At 47.9% G+C, this 18,724-nt stretch overlaps 1 protein-coding gene across 3 annotated transcripts in view; it reads left to right on the top strand.

The window, feature by feature from the left end:
• RAB3B (RAB3B, member RAS oncogene family) overlaps nt 1-18,724 on the top strand; it is a 96,087-nt gene that overhangs the window by 69,113 nt on the left and 8,250 nt on the right. For all 3 annotated transcript variants that reach the window (XM_068140591.1, XM_068140592.1, XM_068140590.1), the window contains one exon: nt 9,425-9,543. In XM_068140591.1, coding sequence (XP_067996692.1) covers nt 9,425-9,543 — 119 coding nt within the window. The remainder of the gene's footprint in view (nt 1-9,424; nt 9,544-18,724) is intronic.

Raw genomic sequence — 18,724 nt, 5'->3', positions numbered from 1 at the left:
AAAAGTGAAGCTTCTGCAATTAGTGGTTGTGAAATTATCCAAGGCTTCTGGTTTTACTACCTTAAAAGAGCTGAAGTGAAGCTAGTGAGACTGGGGAAATATTTAAAGAACACTTTGCAAGGACAGAACCTTTTATCAATAAAGGCAGGGGGGGGTTGTGTTGTGGTGGTTTGTTTCTTTCACAACAGCAATGTTTTGCTGCACAGTGCTAATGCTGCTCAAATGGAACTGCCTCTCAAGGCATCTAAATGTGTCTGAGTAGGTTCCTGTGGCTCTCAGGCAACGGGAGCACTCAATAACATGAGATAAAAAGATAAAAAACATGCTTAATATGATCTGTTGAACTGGAGCATTTTAATCAGAGCTGAGCTCTGAAGGAGCCAGGTGTTATTTTGCTCCTGGCAGCAACTGAAACTTCACAGGCTTTTCATGACATCACGTCTTTGCCATGTCTCAAGCAGTGACTCATCTTGCTTGCCTGTTTGTTCCTATTTCTAGCTGCCAGAAGGAGCAGTAAGCTCGATGTCATCATTCTCCTGTTAATGACACACACTTGTCTGCCCAAGGCCATTGTCTTTGCACACCTTTTTGGTTCTTGGTGGGTTGTTTCTCTTCCCCTTCCTCTTTGTCAAGGTGGCTTTTGTTTAGCTGATTTCTTTGTGGCTTCCACTCAGAATTTTGTCTGCTTTTGCAAAGGAACCGTTTGTGTGTGTGCATTACTGTAACATCCAGCAGCTCCAGCTGCAGAGCAGAGCCCTTCTGCACTGAGCAAACACATAGAATCATAGAATTGTCAGGTTTGGAATGGACCTCAAGGATCATTCCGTTCCAACTCCCCTGACATGGGCAGGGACATCTCACACTGTTACTCAGAGCCACATCCAGCCTCCAGGGATGAAGCTTCCACCACCTCCCTGGGCAACCTCTTCCAGTGTCTCACCACTCTCATGGTGAAAAACTTCTTCCTAACATCCAATCTGAATCTACCCATTTCTTGTTTTGCTGCATCCCCCCCCTCCCCGACCTATCACTACCTGACACCCTAAAAAGTCCCTCCCCATCCCTTCTTGAACACCTCCAGGGATGGTGACTCCACCACCTCCCTGGGCACCCTATTCCAACAGCTAATTACTCTCTCAGTGAAGAACTTTCTCCTCGCCTCCAGCCTAAACTTCCCCTGGCACAGCTTGAGACTGTGTCCTCTTGTTCTGGAATAGTCCTAGCTCTCTCAGTCTGTTCTCATAAGAGAGGAGCTCCAGCCCTCTGACTACCCCCATGGCCCTTCTCTGGACATGTTCCAGCATGTCCAGATCCTTCTTGTAATAGGGCCTCCAGAACTGGACACAGTACTCCAGGTGGGGTCTCACCAGAGCAGAGGGGGAGAATCCCTCCCTCGCCCTGCTGACTATGCTTCTCTTGATGCAGCCCAGGCTCTGGTTGGCTTTCTGGGCTGCAAGTGCACACTGCTGGCTCACGTTGAGCTTCTCGTCCCCCAGCACCCCCAAGTCCTTTTCTTCAGGGCTTCTCTCAAGCCAGTCCCTGCTCAGCCTGTATTGGTGCTTGGGATTGCCCTGATCCAGATGCAGGACCTTGCACTTGGTCTTGTTGAATCTCATGAGGTTGGCTAAAGAAGTCTCAGCACCAGAGTCTGTAATGCATATCCTGACATAACAGTAGTGGGATGGGAGCACATCTAGAACTTCTAGAGGTCAGGAGAAATTTAACCCTCCACATTGCAACAGTCAGCAAGGTAAGGAAGTGCATCTCTGAGCAGCTAGCTACAAGTCTTGGGCATGAAGAGGTGAATCATAGGATCACAGAATGGTCCGGGCTGGAAGGGACCTCTAAAGGTCATCCAGTCTGACCTCCCTGCAGTCAGCAGGGACATCCCCAACTAGATCAGGTTGCCCAGGGCCTTGTTGAGCATCACCTCGAATATCTCCAGGGATGGAGCCTCAACCACCTCCCTGAGCAACCTTTTCCAGTGTTCCACCACCCTCATAGTAAAGAACTTGTTCCTAACATCCAATCTAAATCTTCCCTTCTCTAGTTTGAAGCCATTGCCCCTCAACCTGTCACTGCAGGCCTTTGCAAACAGTCTCTCTGCAGCCTTCCTGTAGGCTCCCCCTCAGGTACTGGCAGGCTGCTATTAGGTCTCCCTGGAGCTTCTTCTCCAGGCTGAACACTCCCATCTCCCTCAGCCTGTCCTCATAGTAGAGGTGCTCCTACCCCCTGATCATTTTTGTGGCCCTCCGCTGGACCCTCTCCATCAGGTCCATGTCCCTCCTATCTTGAGGGCTCCAGACCTGGATACAGTACTCCAGGTGAGGTCTCACCAGAGCAGTGTCAGAATCACCTCTCTGGATCTGGATCTGCTGGCAAAGACATCTTTTGATGCAGTCCAGGCTGCCATTTGCCTTCTGTGGTGCAAGCTCACACTGCCTGTTCGTGTTCAGCTTCTCATCCATCAACACCCCCAAATCCTTTTCCTCAGGGCTACTTTCTAGCACCTCATCCCCTGGTCTGAGCCCCAGGCTGGTCTGCAACAGAACAACAGAAAAAACAGTTTCTCTCTGCCTTCAGCATATGCGTTTATTTCTGCTTACCCAGATTGTCTGTCAGGCAGAGAAGAGGAGCTGAGATGGCTAGTGTAAGAACTGAGCAGTGTGTGCAGGGATTCAGATCTTCCCTGACACTTGGGTATTTAACAGCTTGCTGCCCCCATAACCATGGGGCCCTGAAGTCCGTTATCCTGTCTGCAAGGCTGACCAAACTCTGATCCAGGAGCAAAATACCTGTCCCAGAGGTGTCAGCATAGGGAAGGAGAGACCTCTCATTCACCAGCAGTCTGGGCAACAGGTGACTCTTACCCTTACATAATATTCCTTTCAAAACAAACACCACCAAACCCAAGCAACAAACTCAAACCGCAATCCTTTCAGCAGCCCGCCAGGCTTATCGCTCCGTTTGTCACATAGGCTGCTAAAGCTGCTGCGCTACTGAGGGGATTAAATCTGGTGCAGATGAGAAGTTTCTGTGACATTTTATTTGGAACAAAGAGCTTGTGGCTGGGAAAATCTTCCCTAGAAGAAGGATGGTTCAGAGTCAGGGGCTCTTATTTTTCAGACCTGCAGCAGTGAGCGTTTGGAGTGATTTAAACCCCACAAATATATTCATTTCCTGTGAAAGGGCCTCGCTGTTTCTGCTGGCAGCCAAGTAAGTTCACAATAGGAGCACAAACAGCTTTTCTTAAATGCTTGGGTGATAGATCTTGTAAGTAGAGGGCAACCTGCACATGATGCAAATGCACTTAGGCCTTTTGTCTTCTCTGATAAACACTGAATTTCGATTGCTCATTAACGTGAAAGCTTAACGTTGTTTTGTTTCAAGCTACCAACTTATGGTCTGGTGGAGGTTTCTAATAGTTTCTGTCAAGGACAGGCACATAGGTAAGCTGCAGAAGAACAGGATTCTTAGTACCTTACTGTAAATATATCTCACAGGGACCCTTCCGTGCCTGGTTGCAACAAACCTCTCTGGTTCTTCGCTGGAGATGGCTAAGCAGGCTTCAGGATGCTGAAGACTCAGACTGCTCTTCCTAGGCATTTGGCTAGACTGCTAATTAGAGCTTCTGCTCATCCCTGCCTGTGCCTCAGCTACTTTGCCTTCTAATGAGTTTGTGGTCTACCTGAAAATCTTGCCAAGAACTTGGGGGGTGAGGAGGGAGCAGTCTGCATCGGTTGCTTTCTCCTTCATTAGATAATCATCTTGCACATCACCCCCTGAAATGCCCAATTACCCACGGTTTGTGGTGCTTTAAACAATTCAAAGGCAGCTACTGTAAACACTGAAGAAGCTGAGCTTAGATTTCTGCACTTTGTTTTATTTATGCCGAAGTATCTGAGGGGGAGGGCTGTTCACTTGGAAGGTAGCATAATAGGTGGTGTGAGCCGAGAAAATTAAGCCAGTTTATAGCTCTCTAAGAAGCTAACATAGCCTGAGGAAAAAAAAATCACTTCAGGGCGATATTACAAAGCTCCAAATGGATTTGGAGAAAGGCAACTAAAGCCCTTTAAGGGGAGATGACATGCTCTTTACCTGCACATAAAAACCGAGCCAGGAATCCAGCAGTGACTCACCTCAAGATGAATCACATCTCTGCCTTGTAGCACAGGCTACGAGGGAAAGGTTATGAATAAACTTTACATACCATGAAATATAGAGTGCCTTTTCCTGCACACACTCCCTTTGGTAACCTGAGAAGGCTTCCGTGCGATGAATATGCAAATCACCTTCCTAATGAGGTAAGTGCATTGTCCACCGAGAGCAGCAAAAGCACACAGCCCCTGGGATTCTGTTTCCTGCAGACACATCCCTGCCTCTTGCGAACTAATCAATCAGGGCTCGCCCCCACACCGGGGTTCGCAGGCGAAATACTGAGAGCAGCAAGCCTGAACTACTGAATTTCAGAGCTTTCAGGCAACAGCACAGTTTGCTAACTCTGTGGACTGACTCCAGTTCCTCACTAAGCTGCTATGAGGACAGGGTTTGGAAGGCACCCTGAGAGACTTTTGAGGCTCTTTATCCAGGGCAGCCTGGCTGTGCATCCATAAAGCTATTTGCTCCTAGACATGGAGAGGCTGAGGGAGCTGGGAGTGTATAGCCTGAAGAAGAGGAGGCTCAGGGGAGACGTTATTGCTCTCTACAGCTACCTGAAGCGAGGTTGTAGCCAGTTGGGGGTTGGTCTCTTCTCCCAGGCAACCAGTGGCAGAATAAGAGGACACAGTCTCAAGCTGTGCCAGGGGAAGTTTAGACTTGAGGTTAGGAGAAAGTTCTTCACAGAAAGAGAGATTGGCCATTGGAATGTGCTGCCCAGGGAGGTGGTGGAGTCACCATCCCTGGAGGTGTTCAAAAAAGGATTGGATGTGGCACTTGAAGCCATGGTTTAATTGTCATGAGGTGTTAGGTAGTAGGTAATAGGTTGGACTTAATGATCTCTGAGGTCTTTTCCAACCTGGTTGATTCTATGTTTCTTTCCAAATCATTCTGTGTGTAGCTAAGCAATGTTCCTTGCAGCTGCTTACTACCTGCTCAACAGCCTCATGCCCAAAGCCAAAATGAATCCTAGTTAAATGCAGAGCACAAAATAGGAGGTGAGATTTGGGAGACAAAAGAAGCTGGGAATGCAGATAGGAAAGAGTAACAGAGAGCATGAGCAAGGAAGAAGCCTGACCTCCTTTACATTTGTTTCCTTTTATTGGTTGCAGAATGTGAGATGTTACTAATTTAGGTCTTTCTCCTAATGAGGCATGAAGTAAGTCTCTCTCGTTGGGTTTCTTGGATGCTGGAAAGAGATAAGCATTGCACTTAAGCTTTTTTTCCCCTTCCCCAGCTAAAGTATGCTCAAGGTCTATCTCTTTTCACCTTACTGACTGTATTGGTGACACCTGTAGGAATGCAGCTTTGGGTGGTGGGTGGGTGTTTCCCCTCAGTCCAATCTGACCCTAAGTCAGAAGAGTTACCATGAGCACACACACCTGTGGAGGCTGATGATTTGATAAGCCTCCTGTCCATATGAAATCAGGTTAAAATGAAGCAACTCTCACAGTCCTCTGACTAAAGAGAAGAATCCATTGCTGCTGAGATCTTCCCCACCTGGAGAAGTGCAGGTGGGCTGCAGTGTGTTCAGCAGCTGAACTGGGCTGTGGTGTCAGTGAATACCAGAGTGCTCTGTGATGCATTTATCAGTGCTAGGAGAGGAACTGGTTGCTCAGCCCACTTGGTGTGGTCCAGCTCATTCTGCTCCTTTTTGTCAGGAGAGAACAGGAAGGCTGTTTCTCAGTCAGTGTACAGTGCCTACTGTGATCAGCCAATGGACTGCCCTGACTTGAAATAAATGCACAAATATCAAGGAAAAAATCATAGAATTGTAGAATTGTCAGGGTTGGAAGGGACCTCAGGGATCATCTAGTTCCAACCCATTCAATCCCTTCTTTTTCATTGGGATTGGTGCAGAAACAGCAAGATTCCTGCTGCATGGTCTCTGTCCTAGGAAACTGGCAGTGTGTTACAGCTGTGGGTAGTCTCATGGTAGTGCAGTAGGCAGAACCTTTTAAGAAAGCTGCAGGGAGCTTATTTTCCAGATCTGTCCTCCTACAGAGAGCCTCTGTGAGATTCTGGTGCAGAACAACAGGGGATCATTGATGTTTTCCCCTCTCACAGACTGGCTAGCATGTCTTCAGGAAGGGCCAACACTGTCTCATGCAAGCAGCAATAACAAGGCTGCTTGCATGGCAATGACGGACAGGAGGGTTTTAAAGCTGAGCCGTTTTCCACCCACTGCACCTTATGGGTTTTTTTCTGGGGTTGTGGTGATGTGCTGTTTCTGATCAGAAACTGGGTCTGTACTCCTGAAAGAGTGCTCTACGTGGATTTATTTCACTCTTGCAACTAGCTGTAGGGTTGAGAAGTCCTTTTTTTTTCCCCCCTCTGGAGACGAGAAACTTTATGATCACATTTGAGACCAGGGGCAGTACTGTGAGTACTGTGTCAAGTTCTGGGCCCCTCAGTTTAAGAAGGACATTGAGATGCTTGAATGTGTCCAGAGAAGGGCATTGAGGCTGGGGAGAGGTCTCAAGCACAGCCCTGTGAGGGGAGGTTGAGGGAGCTGGGGGTGTTTAGCCTGGAGAAGAGGAGGCTCTGGGGAGACCTTCTTGCTCTCTACAACTACCTGAAAGGAGGTTGTAGCCAGATGGGGGTTGGTCTCTTCTCCCAGGCAACCAGTGGCAGAACAAGAGGACACAGTCTGAAGCTGCACCAGGGGAAGTTTAGGCTCAAGGTAAGGAGAAAGTTCTTCACAGAAAGAGAGATTGGCCATTGGAATGTGCTGCCCAGGGAGGTGGTGGAGTCTCCCTCCCTGGAGGTGTTCAAAGGGGACTGGATGTGGCACTTGGAGCCATGGTTTAGTTGTCATAAGGTGTTAGGTATTAGGTGATAGGTTGGACTTGATGATCTCTGAGGTCTTTTCCAACCTGGTTGATTCTATGATTCTATTCTAAATGCTCTCTTAAGTGTGGGGTTTGGAGGACTATAGGACCATTCATTTCAGAACTGCTAACTCCTAAGAGTAACTGGCAGTCAACACTTTATGCTGGACCTGTGCTTTAAAAGAGAAGGTCTTTTTGCCTCCCTGCAGCTGTTTCAGAGTTGTCATTTGCCAAAAGCTGGATGAAATGTGCTTGTTCAAGTGACAGAGACCTCCCCAATTAAAGATACACCAAGCACATGACTTCTCTCCTGGGTTCAGATGACAGTCCAGAGGGAATGGATTGGCTGCAGGACTGCTGATTTAACGTAGAAGTGTTGCTCAGTGCAAGAGCAGACATCCAAAAAGGGGAAGCATAAATGCTGTTGAAGCTGACTTGTTTTCTAGCTGTCACAAGTCTTTCAAAATCCTTCTCTTGTATATGCCAGAGTTTCACCTTTGTGCTGCCAGGCTGAGCACAGAAATGACAGCTGGGGGTTAGCACTCTGGAGGTGAAAGAAAAATAATTAGGCTGAACAAGCAGAAAAAGAATTAGTAAATCCCAAATCCCAGCATCACAGCTGGGATATTCTGCAATAAATACAGTTTGCAGAGCAATTGCCATTGCATCAAATGGTTAATTGTTGTCTTTAAGCTCAGGGTAAGAGTGGAGCCACCTGCAGCATCTCTTTCAAGGTGGTTTTCCTGACTGTGACATGAAATTGCAACATGTAATGTCTTTTGCCTAGTAGCCCTGCACCACTTTCTTGTTGCCTCTGCTTTGAAGTGCCAGCTTCCAGTGAACTCTGCTAACATTTCATTATTGCACTGAGGCTGAGGCAGAGAAGAACAATTAAAGGGTTGACATCTTTGGTATTTTTGTAATAGTACATGTGTCAAACTGCATTGAACAAGTCAGAGTTGATGCAAAAGCCCAATCAATGCCAAAATGCAAGTAGAGTTTATTTCAGTTGGGAGCAAATGAGAATTTTGTAGTGTATTACAAAAAAACCTGTTTGCCTTGGTTTAGATATAGCACCTCATTCTGGAGGTCATCTCTAGGCACTTGGAAGAGAAGAAGATGATCAAGAGCAGTCAGCAGGGATTTACCAAGGGGAAGTCATGCTTGACTAATCTGATAGCATTCTGTGGTGCCCTAACTGAATGGGCAGATGCAGGGAAAGCAGTGGGTGTAGTCTACCTTGACCTTAGCAAGGCTTTTGACACTGTCTCCTATAACATCCTTGTGAGCAAGCTCAGGAAGTGTGGGATGGAAGAACAGAGAGTGAGAGGGATTAGGAGCTGGTTATAAAATAGAGTCCAAAGAGTGGTGGTCATTGGTGCCAAGTCCAGCTGGAGAGCTGTGACTAGTGGAGTCCCCCAGGGATCAGTGCTGGGTCCAGTCCTGTTCAACATCTTGAGCAATGACATTGATGATGGGACAGACAGACAGAGTCTGCTCAGCAAGTTTGATGATACCAAACTGGAAGGCTTGGCTGAGACACCTGAAGGCTGTGCAGCCATTCAGTGGGACTTGGACAGACTGAGAGTTGGACAAAGAGGAACCTAATGAGGTTCTACAAAGCTAAGTGCAGAGTCCTGCAGCTGGGAAGGAAGAATAAACTGCAGCAGTACAGGTTAGGAGGTGATCTGCTGGAGAGCAGCCCTGTGGAGAAGGACCTGGGAGTGCTGAGTGACAAGTTCTGCATGGGACAGCAATGTGCCCTTGTGGCCAAGAAGGCTAATGGGATCCTGGGGTGCATTCAGAGGAGTGTGTCCAGGAGATCCAGGGAGGTTCTCCTCCCCATCTACTCTGCCCTAGTGAGGCCCCATCAAGAGTACTGCATCCAGTTCTGGGTTCCCCAGTTCAAGAGGAACAGGGATCTACTCGAGAGAGTTTAAGGGAGGGCTACAAGGATGCTGAAGGTACTGGAGTACTGCCTGATGAGGAGAGGCTGAGAGATCTGGTCTGTTTAGTCTGGAGAGGAGAAGACTGAGAGGGGATTTAATAAATATCTGAGGGCTGGGGGTGAGGAAGGAAGGGACAGCCTCTGCTCACTTGTGCCCTGTGATAGGACAAGGGGCAATGGATGGAAACTACAGCACAGGAGGTTCCACCTCAACATGAGGAGGAAATTCTTCACTATGAGGGTCCCAGAAGACTGGAACAGGCTGCCCAGAGAGATTGTGGAGTCTCCTCTGGAGACTTTACAGCCCCATCTGGATGCATTCTCTGTGACCTGTGCTGGATTCTATGGTCCTGCTCTGGCAGGGGGGTTGGACTTAATGATATCCAGTAGTCCCTTCCAACCCCTGGCATCCTGTGATCCTGTGACTTGTCTACAGCTCCTGCTTCTGAGAACTGAAGTCTTCAAACGCAGGCATTCCTTTCTGTTGCAGGACACAGCTGGACAGGAGAGGTACAGGACCATCACTACAGCCTACTACCGAGGAGCAATGGGCTTCGTCCTGATGTACGACATCACCAGTGAAGACTCCTTCAACGCAGTGCAGGACTGGTAGGAAATATTCTTACTGCTGCCTTCAGCTGGGGGGACTTTGCCAGTTCTCTCCTTAGAGTTGGCTGTGGAGTACCCTGTGGAACCCTAATAGCAACCTTCCAGTACCTGAAGGGGCCTACAAGAAGGATAGAGAGAGACTGTTTGCAAAGGCCTGCAGTGACAGGTTGAGGGGCAATGGCTTTAAGCTGGAGAAGAGCAGATTTACATTGGGTATTAGGAAGAGACTTTTTACTATGAGTGGAATACTGGAGCAGGTTGCCCAGGTAGGTGGTTGAGGCCCCATCCCTGGAGATATTCAAGGTGAGGCTCAACGAGGCCCTGGGCAACCTGATCTAGCTGGGTATGTTCCTGCTGACTGCAGGGAGGTTGGACTGGATGACCTTTGGAGGTCCCTTCCAGCCCAGCCCATTCTATGATTCTGGAGATATTCTATGAACATTGGACATCCCACTCTCCACAGTGCTTTGCATTTCAGTCTGGAGAAGAGAAGGCTCTGAGGTGACCTAATTGTGGCCTTCCAGTATCTGAAGGGGGCCTACAAGAAGGCTGGGGAGGGACTTCTCAGGATATCAGGTAGTGATAGGACTAGGGGGAATGGAATGAAGCTGGAGGTGGGGAGATTCAGGCTGGATGTGAGGAGGAGGTTCTTCCCCATGAGGGTGGTGAAGCCCTGGAATGGGTTGTCCAGGGAGGTGGTTGAGGCCCTGTCCCTGGAGGTGTTTAAGCCCAGGCTGGATGAGGCTCTGGGCAGCCTGATCTAGTGTGGGGTGTCCCTGCCCATGGCAGGGGGGTTGGAACTAGATGATCCTTGTGGTCCCTTCCAACCCTGACTGATACTATGATACTACTATGATACTATTGTCAGATTCTGTCCTCTTCATCTAAACTCTGAGAGAAATAATTTGGCTTTTTAAACTCTCCTTAGAAAAAGTTTTACAGCTTCACTTTAATGATGATTTTCCTATTCAGATGTAGTGGCATACCAGAGCAGTTGTTGCTTTTAAAATGTCTCATTCTTGTAAAGCAATTAGTCCTTTAATGTGGAATTTGGGCTTACAAGGTCTCTGCCTATGCTGCCAAAACAATCCAGTTTAACAGTGGTGGTTTGAGTCAAGTTTCATTAAAAAAACCTCATCAGGCTAAATGTTTCCAAAGTGCCTTAAAAGCTTGGGGGTTATTTTTTAATTATTCTTTTATTGTTGTTGTGGAACCTTCAAGTGTAGAGACAGGGAACAGCATTCAGCTTCCCCAAATTGAGAGAATTAAACATCTGACTTCACCTGTTTGAAACTTGTGGAATTTAAATGAGTTGTAGTTGTAATAGGAGGAGGAAGTTCAAGGTCTAGACAGAAAGCAGACATGTCCTTCAGAAGGGGCCTGTCTGCTACCACTGACTACAGAAAACGTCTGAACAACTTGGTAAGGCAGTGCTCAGGGTGGAGTGGTGGGATGAGGATAAAGGACTTAACCCTTTCCCACCTGGAGGCTCCCCTTGTAGTTCATGCCATAGGAAGAAATGTCCTATCTCACCCCACACTGTGGTCTGCTTTTGGAAGTGGAACTGTGGCCCAGACCTGCTTCCTGCTCTTCTGCCTTCCAGACAAGTGTACAGAGTGGGAAGAGCAGTGGTCCTCCCAGAAGAGCCAGAGCAGGTCGTTGCTGTGGCCATGGACAGTGCCTGCAGCCCCATCAGTGGATCCAGCACAGTGCCTGAGGTGGAGACATCTGAGGTGCTGCAGTGAGGCAGTGACGGCAGGCACAGCACAGACACACAGAGGGCTGGACCCTGTTGCTGGAGCTCACGTTCTGGCATGGCATCCTCCCAAAGGGGTGCCAGACTTGTGCAAGAAAAGCAGGGCTCTATGAGGCTGGGGGGAAGGCCTCAGCAGAGGTACCCTTTTGGAAAGCATGCACGGACTCCCTTGTTGGTGAGGCAGGAATCGTTTATTGGTACCGAACAAGCAGCTTATATAGGAAAAATCCAGCAGGGTAAGCAATTCCCTGACATTCTTGCACCACTGCTGCTAATTGGGTTTTCTCCTTTGATATGCAGCTGTCCATTGTTATCTTCATCCCATATGAGGTTGATCTTCTCCAGCATGGAGGCAAGTATCCTCTTGTCTGGCACGTCAGGTTGTTTACCACGGTCAGCTCTTCTTTATCATCAAGCCATCCTTCCAGTATCAGTGGCCTGTTGTTCTTGTCCTGAAACATTCCATAGATACTTTCTGCTTTCCTACAGTACCCCTCTCCCTGCCCTCAGATTTCTTGCAGTCATTTCTCCTTCTCACCCTGGTGCCGTGTCCTGAAGACAGGGATTGTCAGCATGCAAAGCAAGGCAGTGCAGTGGTTAATGTAGTCTCCCAAGCCTGACAGATTGATTTGCTATGATCTCAGTGACCTCCTGAAAGCATGTGACATGTGCTGGCCATGGAACTGGTTCTTAGCATCCAGCTCAGTCTGGCTTTTTGTTGAACATTATTCTATACCCTCTAATCTAGGCTGTGACTCCAAGCCACAGCAACCTGGTTTGCTGTTTCTGGTGATTTGGCCTTCATCCAAGGCTGCTCACTGTTTGTTCTTGCTGTCCACTGAAGCAGTTGGCCATGATCATCACATCTAAAGGTGTAGTCTCCACTTTCACCCCATCTCCACTATGATCACCCCATGCTGCAGAAGGTGAATTGCAACACTTGCCTTGAGCTGTCCTTCAGCACCTGATAGAGGAATATATGTTTTCTTTGCTGGAAACAAAGACCCAGAGGCTTTGCCAAAAGGCTCCCCAGGGCAGCACACCCTCCCCAAGCTCAGGTGAAGCTGTTTCTGCAGATATCTGCACACCAGGCATGTGATCTAGGGCCATATCTTTCACTAAACTGTAAATGTTTTCAGCTTGATTCTTTGATAAAACAAAGCATAGTATGATCAATTCATCTGTCTGTTGGCTCCTCTCCAATCAGTTTTACTTAGCAGCCTTAACCAAAAAATACCAAATCTCAATATATGAGCTGCCACTGGGAGCAGCTACTGTTTTAAAGTTTTAACAGGTGAAGTTCAACCTGAAGCTTAGTATTGGAGATGTTCTAGCATCAAAGGCAATGGTGCCAGGGTGCAAGAATTAGGAAAGGTCAGATTTGTGTATCTGTGGGAGTTGGACTAGATGACCTTTAAAGGTCCCTTCCAACCTAGAACATTCTGTGACTTCACATCTCCCCGTGCTACAGGGGCTTCATGAGTATTTCTGCTAAGAGCACCTTGTCAGCCAAAGGACAGAGGTGACTCATCGCGGTTGGTCTCTGTGCCAGGAATCTTTCCAGCCGTCGGTGCTGCCGTGCCAGGCCGGGGCCGTGCAGCGCGGCAGGTGCGGCCGGCCCGCGGGAGCGGCGATGGAGCTGCGGCTGGGCAGCATCGCTGGGCCAGCAGAGCCCTCTAGTGGCGGCGGCGCGAACAGGCGGCTGCGGGATTGCTTCCTAACCTTCCGCGGGGAAGGACCGTGGAAAGGGTCGTTTGTCCGGGGCTGCTGTGGCAGCTTCTGACAGGTGCCAGCACAGCAAGTACCTAGATTGATTGGTTTAGTTTAGTTTGGTTTGGATTGGATTGGTTTAGTTTGCCTTGGTTTGGTTTAGTATGGTTTGGCTTGGTTTGGCTTGTCTTGTCTTGGTTTGGTTTTTCATCATGGTGGGTGATATGCTTTAAAAAAGGCCCCACAACATTACACTGGATCTGGTCTTCAGTCAGGGACTGTTTTCCATGGAAAGTTAAGGTGTCTATCAATTGAGCTTCTCTAGCTCAGAGTTTTTGTCTATGTGAGTCAAGTGCAAGACAGCAACAGCATGCCTAATGGTACGAACAGAGCCCTAGCAGTCCTGAAGTGCTTCTGTGCAGTGCTGGTGAAAGGATGGAGTGGCAGCACTTGGGAAGCTGCACAGGCTGCACAGCCAGTAGTAGGCCTCTGCTGCTCAGCCCTGCCTTGTCTCATCCATCACACGTGGATGGGACAAACCTTCCTGCTCTGCCTGCTGTGCCCACAAGGAGCGAGTGGGCTCAGAATGTTTGGGATATGGGATATGGGGTGGGAGAACAAATGCCTGAACCACCTCTTCTTCTCCATGAATGAAGCTGCTACCCTCAGTAGTGTTGCTCCTAGATTCCCAGGAAATGGCCAAGCTGCAAGCTGCTTTTTACCATGCAAGAAAGGAGTGCAGCCTGACACGTGAGGTGCCTCTCTGCTTGCAAAGGTTTAGGTGAGGCTACAATAAGCCACACTAGTCCTAAGAGCTTACTTCAACCCTCACTGAAATTAAATGCAGCATCTGCCTAGAGTATATGCAAAAACTAACAGCAGAGCCCATCCCAGGTCATCTTACATCCTGCAGGCTGTGAGGAATTACCACCATCAATCCCACACATCCTTTCTTTCAAGTGTTCTGTTGTCCTAGCTGGCTAGCTATGCATTCTTCAGTGTCCAGCTACACCAGCTGTGTATAGCTGAATAGTTTGTTTTAAATGCAGTGATGTAAAAGAGTAGCTGAGCTTGGCCTCTTAGACTTTGAGAATAAAGCAGCAGTACTCAGGTAATGTGAATTAAATCCAGTAAGAAACTTGTTCACCTTCCCTGCTGCATCTAAAATGCCATGTGTGGATGGAGTTTGAGAGTTTCTCTGGCATAAAAAGATGAGTAAGGCATCTGCCACATGATCCTGGGACTGGATTCACATAGCAGAATCAAGCTTTATGTCTCAAGAATACCTCAAGGAAATCATCAGCAAATTAATTATGAAGTGATGCCCTTTTGGCTGCTTTCCATTCTGTTATTGTCTGGCAAGAATTTCCCCCACAGACATAATTCCTGGATCCAAGAGTTGTACCCATTCACAAAACCTTGGAATGGGTCAAGCTGTGTGCAGTGGTCATCTGTGTGTTCTACAGGAGGACAGTCTAAGTCTTGCCAAGTCTTGTTCCTTCTTGCTGGTCCCCTCTCTAATGTGTTTAGTGACTCGAATGTTTAAAGATGCCCTGTAAGCAGGCTGCCAATGTGAATCTCAGCCCACCTCACTGCTTCCTCCTGCACCATCTCTTCCTGCAGAGTTCCCTACAGGAAACAAGCCAAAAGCAGAGATCTAGCACTTCAAGTAAGCTCTTGTCCATGACAAGCTCTTCTGTTGGTCTCATAGAGGTGTGCATAGACCTCAAAATTCCCCTTGTGCAAAGTCAGCTCACCATTGGAGAAAAGTCTTTTCCCTTCTGTACATCTCCAGCATCCTCCCTCTAGCTGAGGAATTGCCACAGCAGGTTGTGCTCTCTGGCCTCATTATTCCCCAGGCCTTTTCATGAAGCTCCACCATCATCTAAAACTGCCTCCCACTGTGTAAAGTGCAGCTGACTTCTCTCTGGCTCACTGGCATGTGGCTGTTTCAACAGCCTCCTGACCTGGCCTTGCCTGGCCACGAGGGAAATGAGAATACAGAATTAACCAGGTTGGAAAAGAGCTTCAAGATCATCAAGTCCAATCCATCACCCAGCAGCATCTAATCAACTAAACCATGGCACTAAGTGCCTCACCCAGTCTTATTTTAAACACTTCCAGTGGTGGTTTAGGGGTGAACCTTGTAGAGTAGGGTTGTGGATTGGACTTGGTGATCCTGAGGGTCTTTTCCAACCTGAATGTTGCTGTGATTCTGTGAAGTAATCAATGGAGGCAGGAAGGTGTAGTTGGGAGGGCAAGTTAAAGGTCAATGCAGAGTCCTCACCCCAGCTCAGCAGAATCCTAGAAGGTGCTGGCCATGAGCTCTGTTCTCCCTTACACTCACACTGCCTGCCACACTCTCTTCTCCCTCTCTAAGCTGCCTCTCTGGTGCTGTCCATCCCAGGTGACAGGAGCATGCTTTGGAGCTGACAGCAAGTGAATCAAGCCTGGATCAGCTGCTGCTCAGCTGAGATCAGACAAACCTGGGAAGCTGCAGCTTCTACCGCACCAAGCCCAAGAGCAGAATCTGCTTTGGAGACTTGGTCTGAAGTTACTTTGGAGAAGTGCTGCCACAAATTGTTTTGCTTTCACAGTGTAATGAATTATGAATAACAAAGTGGTGGCTCCTGTGACCAAAGAAACAGTCCAAAAAACCCTGTGCTGGTTCCTGCAGCTTCCCAGAGAAAAGGATGAATGAGTTCCCAGTGGAGGAAGTACAGCTCTGTGTTTGTTGCCTTTAAAGCATTCTGTTTTGTGTTGAAAGCATGAAGCTGGCAGGAACAATGGTGCCATGGTAACTTGTGTTCTTTTTAATCTTTATGACAAGATTTTCAGCCTGTTTCCCATGGCAATACCAAGCCAGTGCAGCACATTCTGCCTGAGATTTCTTGTTTTCCCTTTCATTCTAATCACAGAATGGTTTGGGTTGGAGAAGACCTTCAGGATAACAGTGGAGTGGAGAATACAGAATACAGACTTAACCTGCTTGGAAAAGACCTTGGAGATCATCAAGTCAAACCTATCTCCCAGCACCATCTAATCAACTAAACCATGGCACTGAGTGCCTCATCCAGTCTTGTTGTAAACACTTCCAGTGGTGATGACTCCACCACCTCCCTGGGCAGCCCATTCCAATGGCCAATCTCTCTTTCTGGGAAGAATTTCTTCCTCACATCCAGCCCAAACCTCCCCTGGCACAGCTTGAGACTGTGTCGTCTTGTTCTGGTACTGGTTTCCTGGGAGAAGAGACTGACCCCCTCCTGGCTACAACCTCCCTTCAGGTAGTTGTAGACATCAGTAAGGTCTCCCCTGAGCCCCCTCTTTTTCAGGCTTAACACCCCCAGCTCCCTCAGCCTCTCCTCACAGGGCTGTGCTCCAGACCCCTCCCCAGCCTTGTTGCCCTTCTCTGGACATGTTGCAGCATCTCAACATCTTTCTTAAACTGAGGGGCCCAGAACTGGACACAGGACTCAAGGTGTGGCCTATCCAGTGGTGAGCACAGGGCAGAATGACCTCCCTGCTCCTGCTGGCCACACTATTCCTAATACAGGCCAGCATGCCATTGGCCTTCTTGGCCACCTGGGCACACTGCTGGCTTGTGTTCAGCTGCTGTCAACCAGTACCCCCAGGTCCCTTTCTGCCTGGCTGCTCTCTAGCCGCTCTGTCCCCATCCTCTAGCACTGCATGGAGTTGTCTCTGCCAGTCTGCTCTGTAATTTCTTCCTTGGGTGATCTTTTTACTGCACTCTTCTTACGGATGGATGTTCTATAAAAAGGCTTGTGTCCCTCTAGAAATACTTCTCCTAACCCAAGTAAAGGCTCTTTCTCTTGGCCATGGCTCCATTCAGACAAGCTTTCAAGGTAGCATGTGAATGTTAGGTACAGCCTTTCCTTCCTTCATGTGAATCACCCTGATTGATGGCAATCATCTTAAAGCAGCTGAGAAAGAGTAAGATAGAGAATTAGAATGCATTTGGGAATATCTTGGACATGTTCTCTTGTTCCTTCCCTGGGAAAGGTACAGAAGATTGTATGAGATGCCTTAAGAGAGCAAGCCTGAGTAATTTTTCCTTGCTGCAGTGTGGCAAGAGTGCAGTCAGGTTCTCTTAGAAGAAAAAGCATCAATTGGTAAAAGCAAAGCTGGATTTTACTGGGTATTTGAAAGTAACTGATTCTTTTGTTTGAAGGAGAAGCTGTGTTTCCTGCAGGGTAAGTGAAAGGGTTAAATGAGCTTCCACAGCTTTCAGCTCAGTGTCTAGGTTTGGGGATTTTTTTGGCAGGCTCCTGTGACAGTTAATATTTGACATGGGCTTGGCAGTTCTGCATGTAGATAAATCAGTGGTTTATACCTCATTGGACACAAACCTGAGACTAGAATCTGCTCAGCATTTGATAACTGTAAAGTAAAAAGAAAATAACATGGAAACTCTGCTTTGGTCAGTCTAGGTAATTTCATAGAAGGGGAGAAGAAATTGGTTAAATTTAACATAGATTTAAGAGACAGCTGGGTTCACAAATCATCAGCTTCCTTTATCTTTCAGACTGGTCTCCAAATTAGGCTGCTGACACATCCATGTACCGGTGAACCCGAGACTGTTCTCCTTCCAAGTGTGAGACATAAACCCATCCTTATTGTTAATTTGGGGAGCTGAGCTCAAATAAAGCACAGCATTGTTGTTGTGGCTCAGAGGTCTGCTTTTCTGGGTATGTGTGCTGGACTGCTGAGAGCTGTTGAGACACCTTCATTTCTGCACAAGCCTGTTCATTTATTTAACTACCTGCCTTTCCAGAAGCTTCTGAAAATTCACTGTCTTGTCTTTTCTTCTTTTTTCTTCCCCCCCAGCCTGTGAGGCTCAGGGCTTCTTTTAGCCATTCTCCTTTATATGGTTGGTGGGTTGGTGGGTTTTCTTATTCCTGATAAATCTAAGTGTCAGTGTTCTGTGAGGGAGAATTTTCTCTAACTTGTACAAAATCACAGAATTGTTAGGGCTGAAAGGGACCTCAAGGATCAGCCAGTTGCAACCCCCCTGCCATGGGCAGGGACACCTCACACTACAGCAGGCTGCTCACAGCCACATCCAGCCTGGCCTTTAAAAACCTCCAGGGATGAGGCTTCCACCACCTCCCTGGGCAACCTGTGCCAGCGTCTCACCACCCTCATGGTGAAGAACTTCTTCCTAACATCCAATCTGAATCTACCCACTTCTAGTTTTGCTCCATTTCTCCCTAGTCCTATTACTATCTGATTCCTCCCCAGCTTTCTTGTAGCCTCCTTCAGATACTGGAAGGCCACAATAAGGTCTCCTCAGAGTCTTCTCCTTTCCAGACTGAACAGCCCCAACTCCTTCAGTCTGTCCTCACAGGAGAGGAGCTCCAGCCCTCTGATCATCCTCGTGGCCCTTCTCTGGACATGTTCCAGCATGTCCATATCCTTCTTGAGAAGGATGAGTTACTGTGGACAGATCCTTCATCATGCTCATTTCATCTTTCTCATTTGTTAAGTAATTCTGCTTAAACAGCTAAGATTTGGCAGTGTGTCCCTGCATGACCCTTCAGGGGCTGAAATTAATCCTGAGAGAGGCCTGGTAGGTTAGAAGGAAAGCCTGGTTAAAAGGTGTTTGAAATTGAACCTGGAAAGGCTTTGTTTCTCTCTATTGTTTATGGAGGGAGACAGGGGAGATTGAGCCTTCCTGGGTTTTGGTCCATTTCTGGG

Source organism: Melanerpes formicivorus, unplaced genomic scaffold (assembly GCF_026170545.1).
Source record: "Melanerpes formicivorus ecotype bairdi unplaced genomic scaffold, bMelFor1.0.p_v2 SCAF_7, whole genome shotgun sequence".
Taxonomy (NCBI): Eukaryota; Metazoa; Chordata; class Aves; order Piciformes; family Picidae; genus Melanerpes; species Melanerpes formicivorus.
The sequence above is the reverse complement of the archived record's forward strand: the minus strand, read 5'-3'. Positions and strand labels throughout refer to the sequence as shown.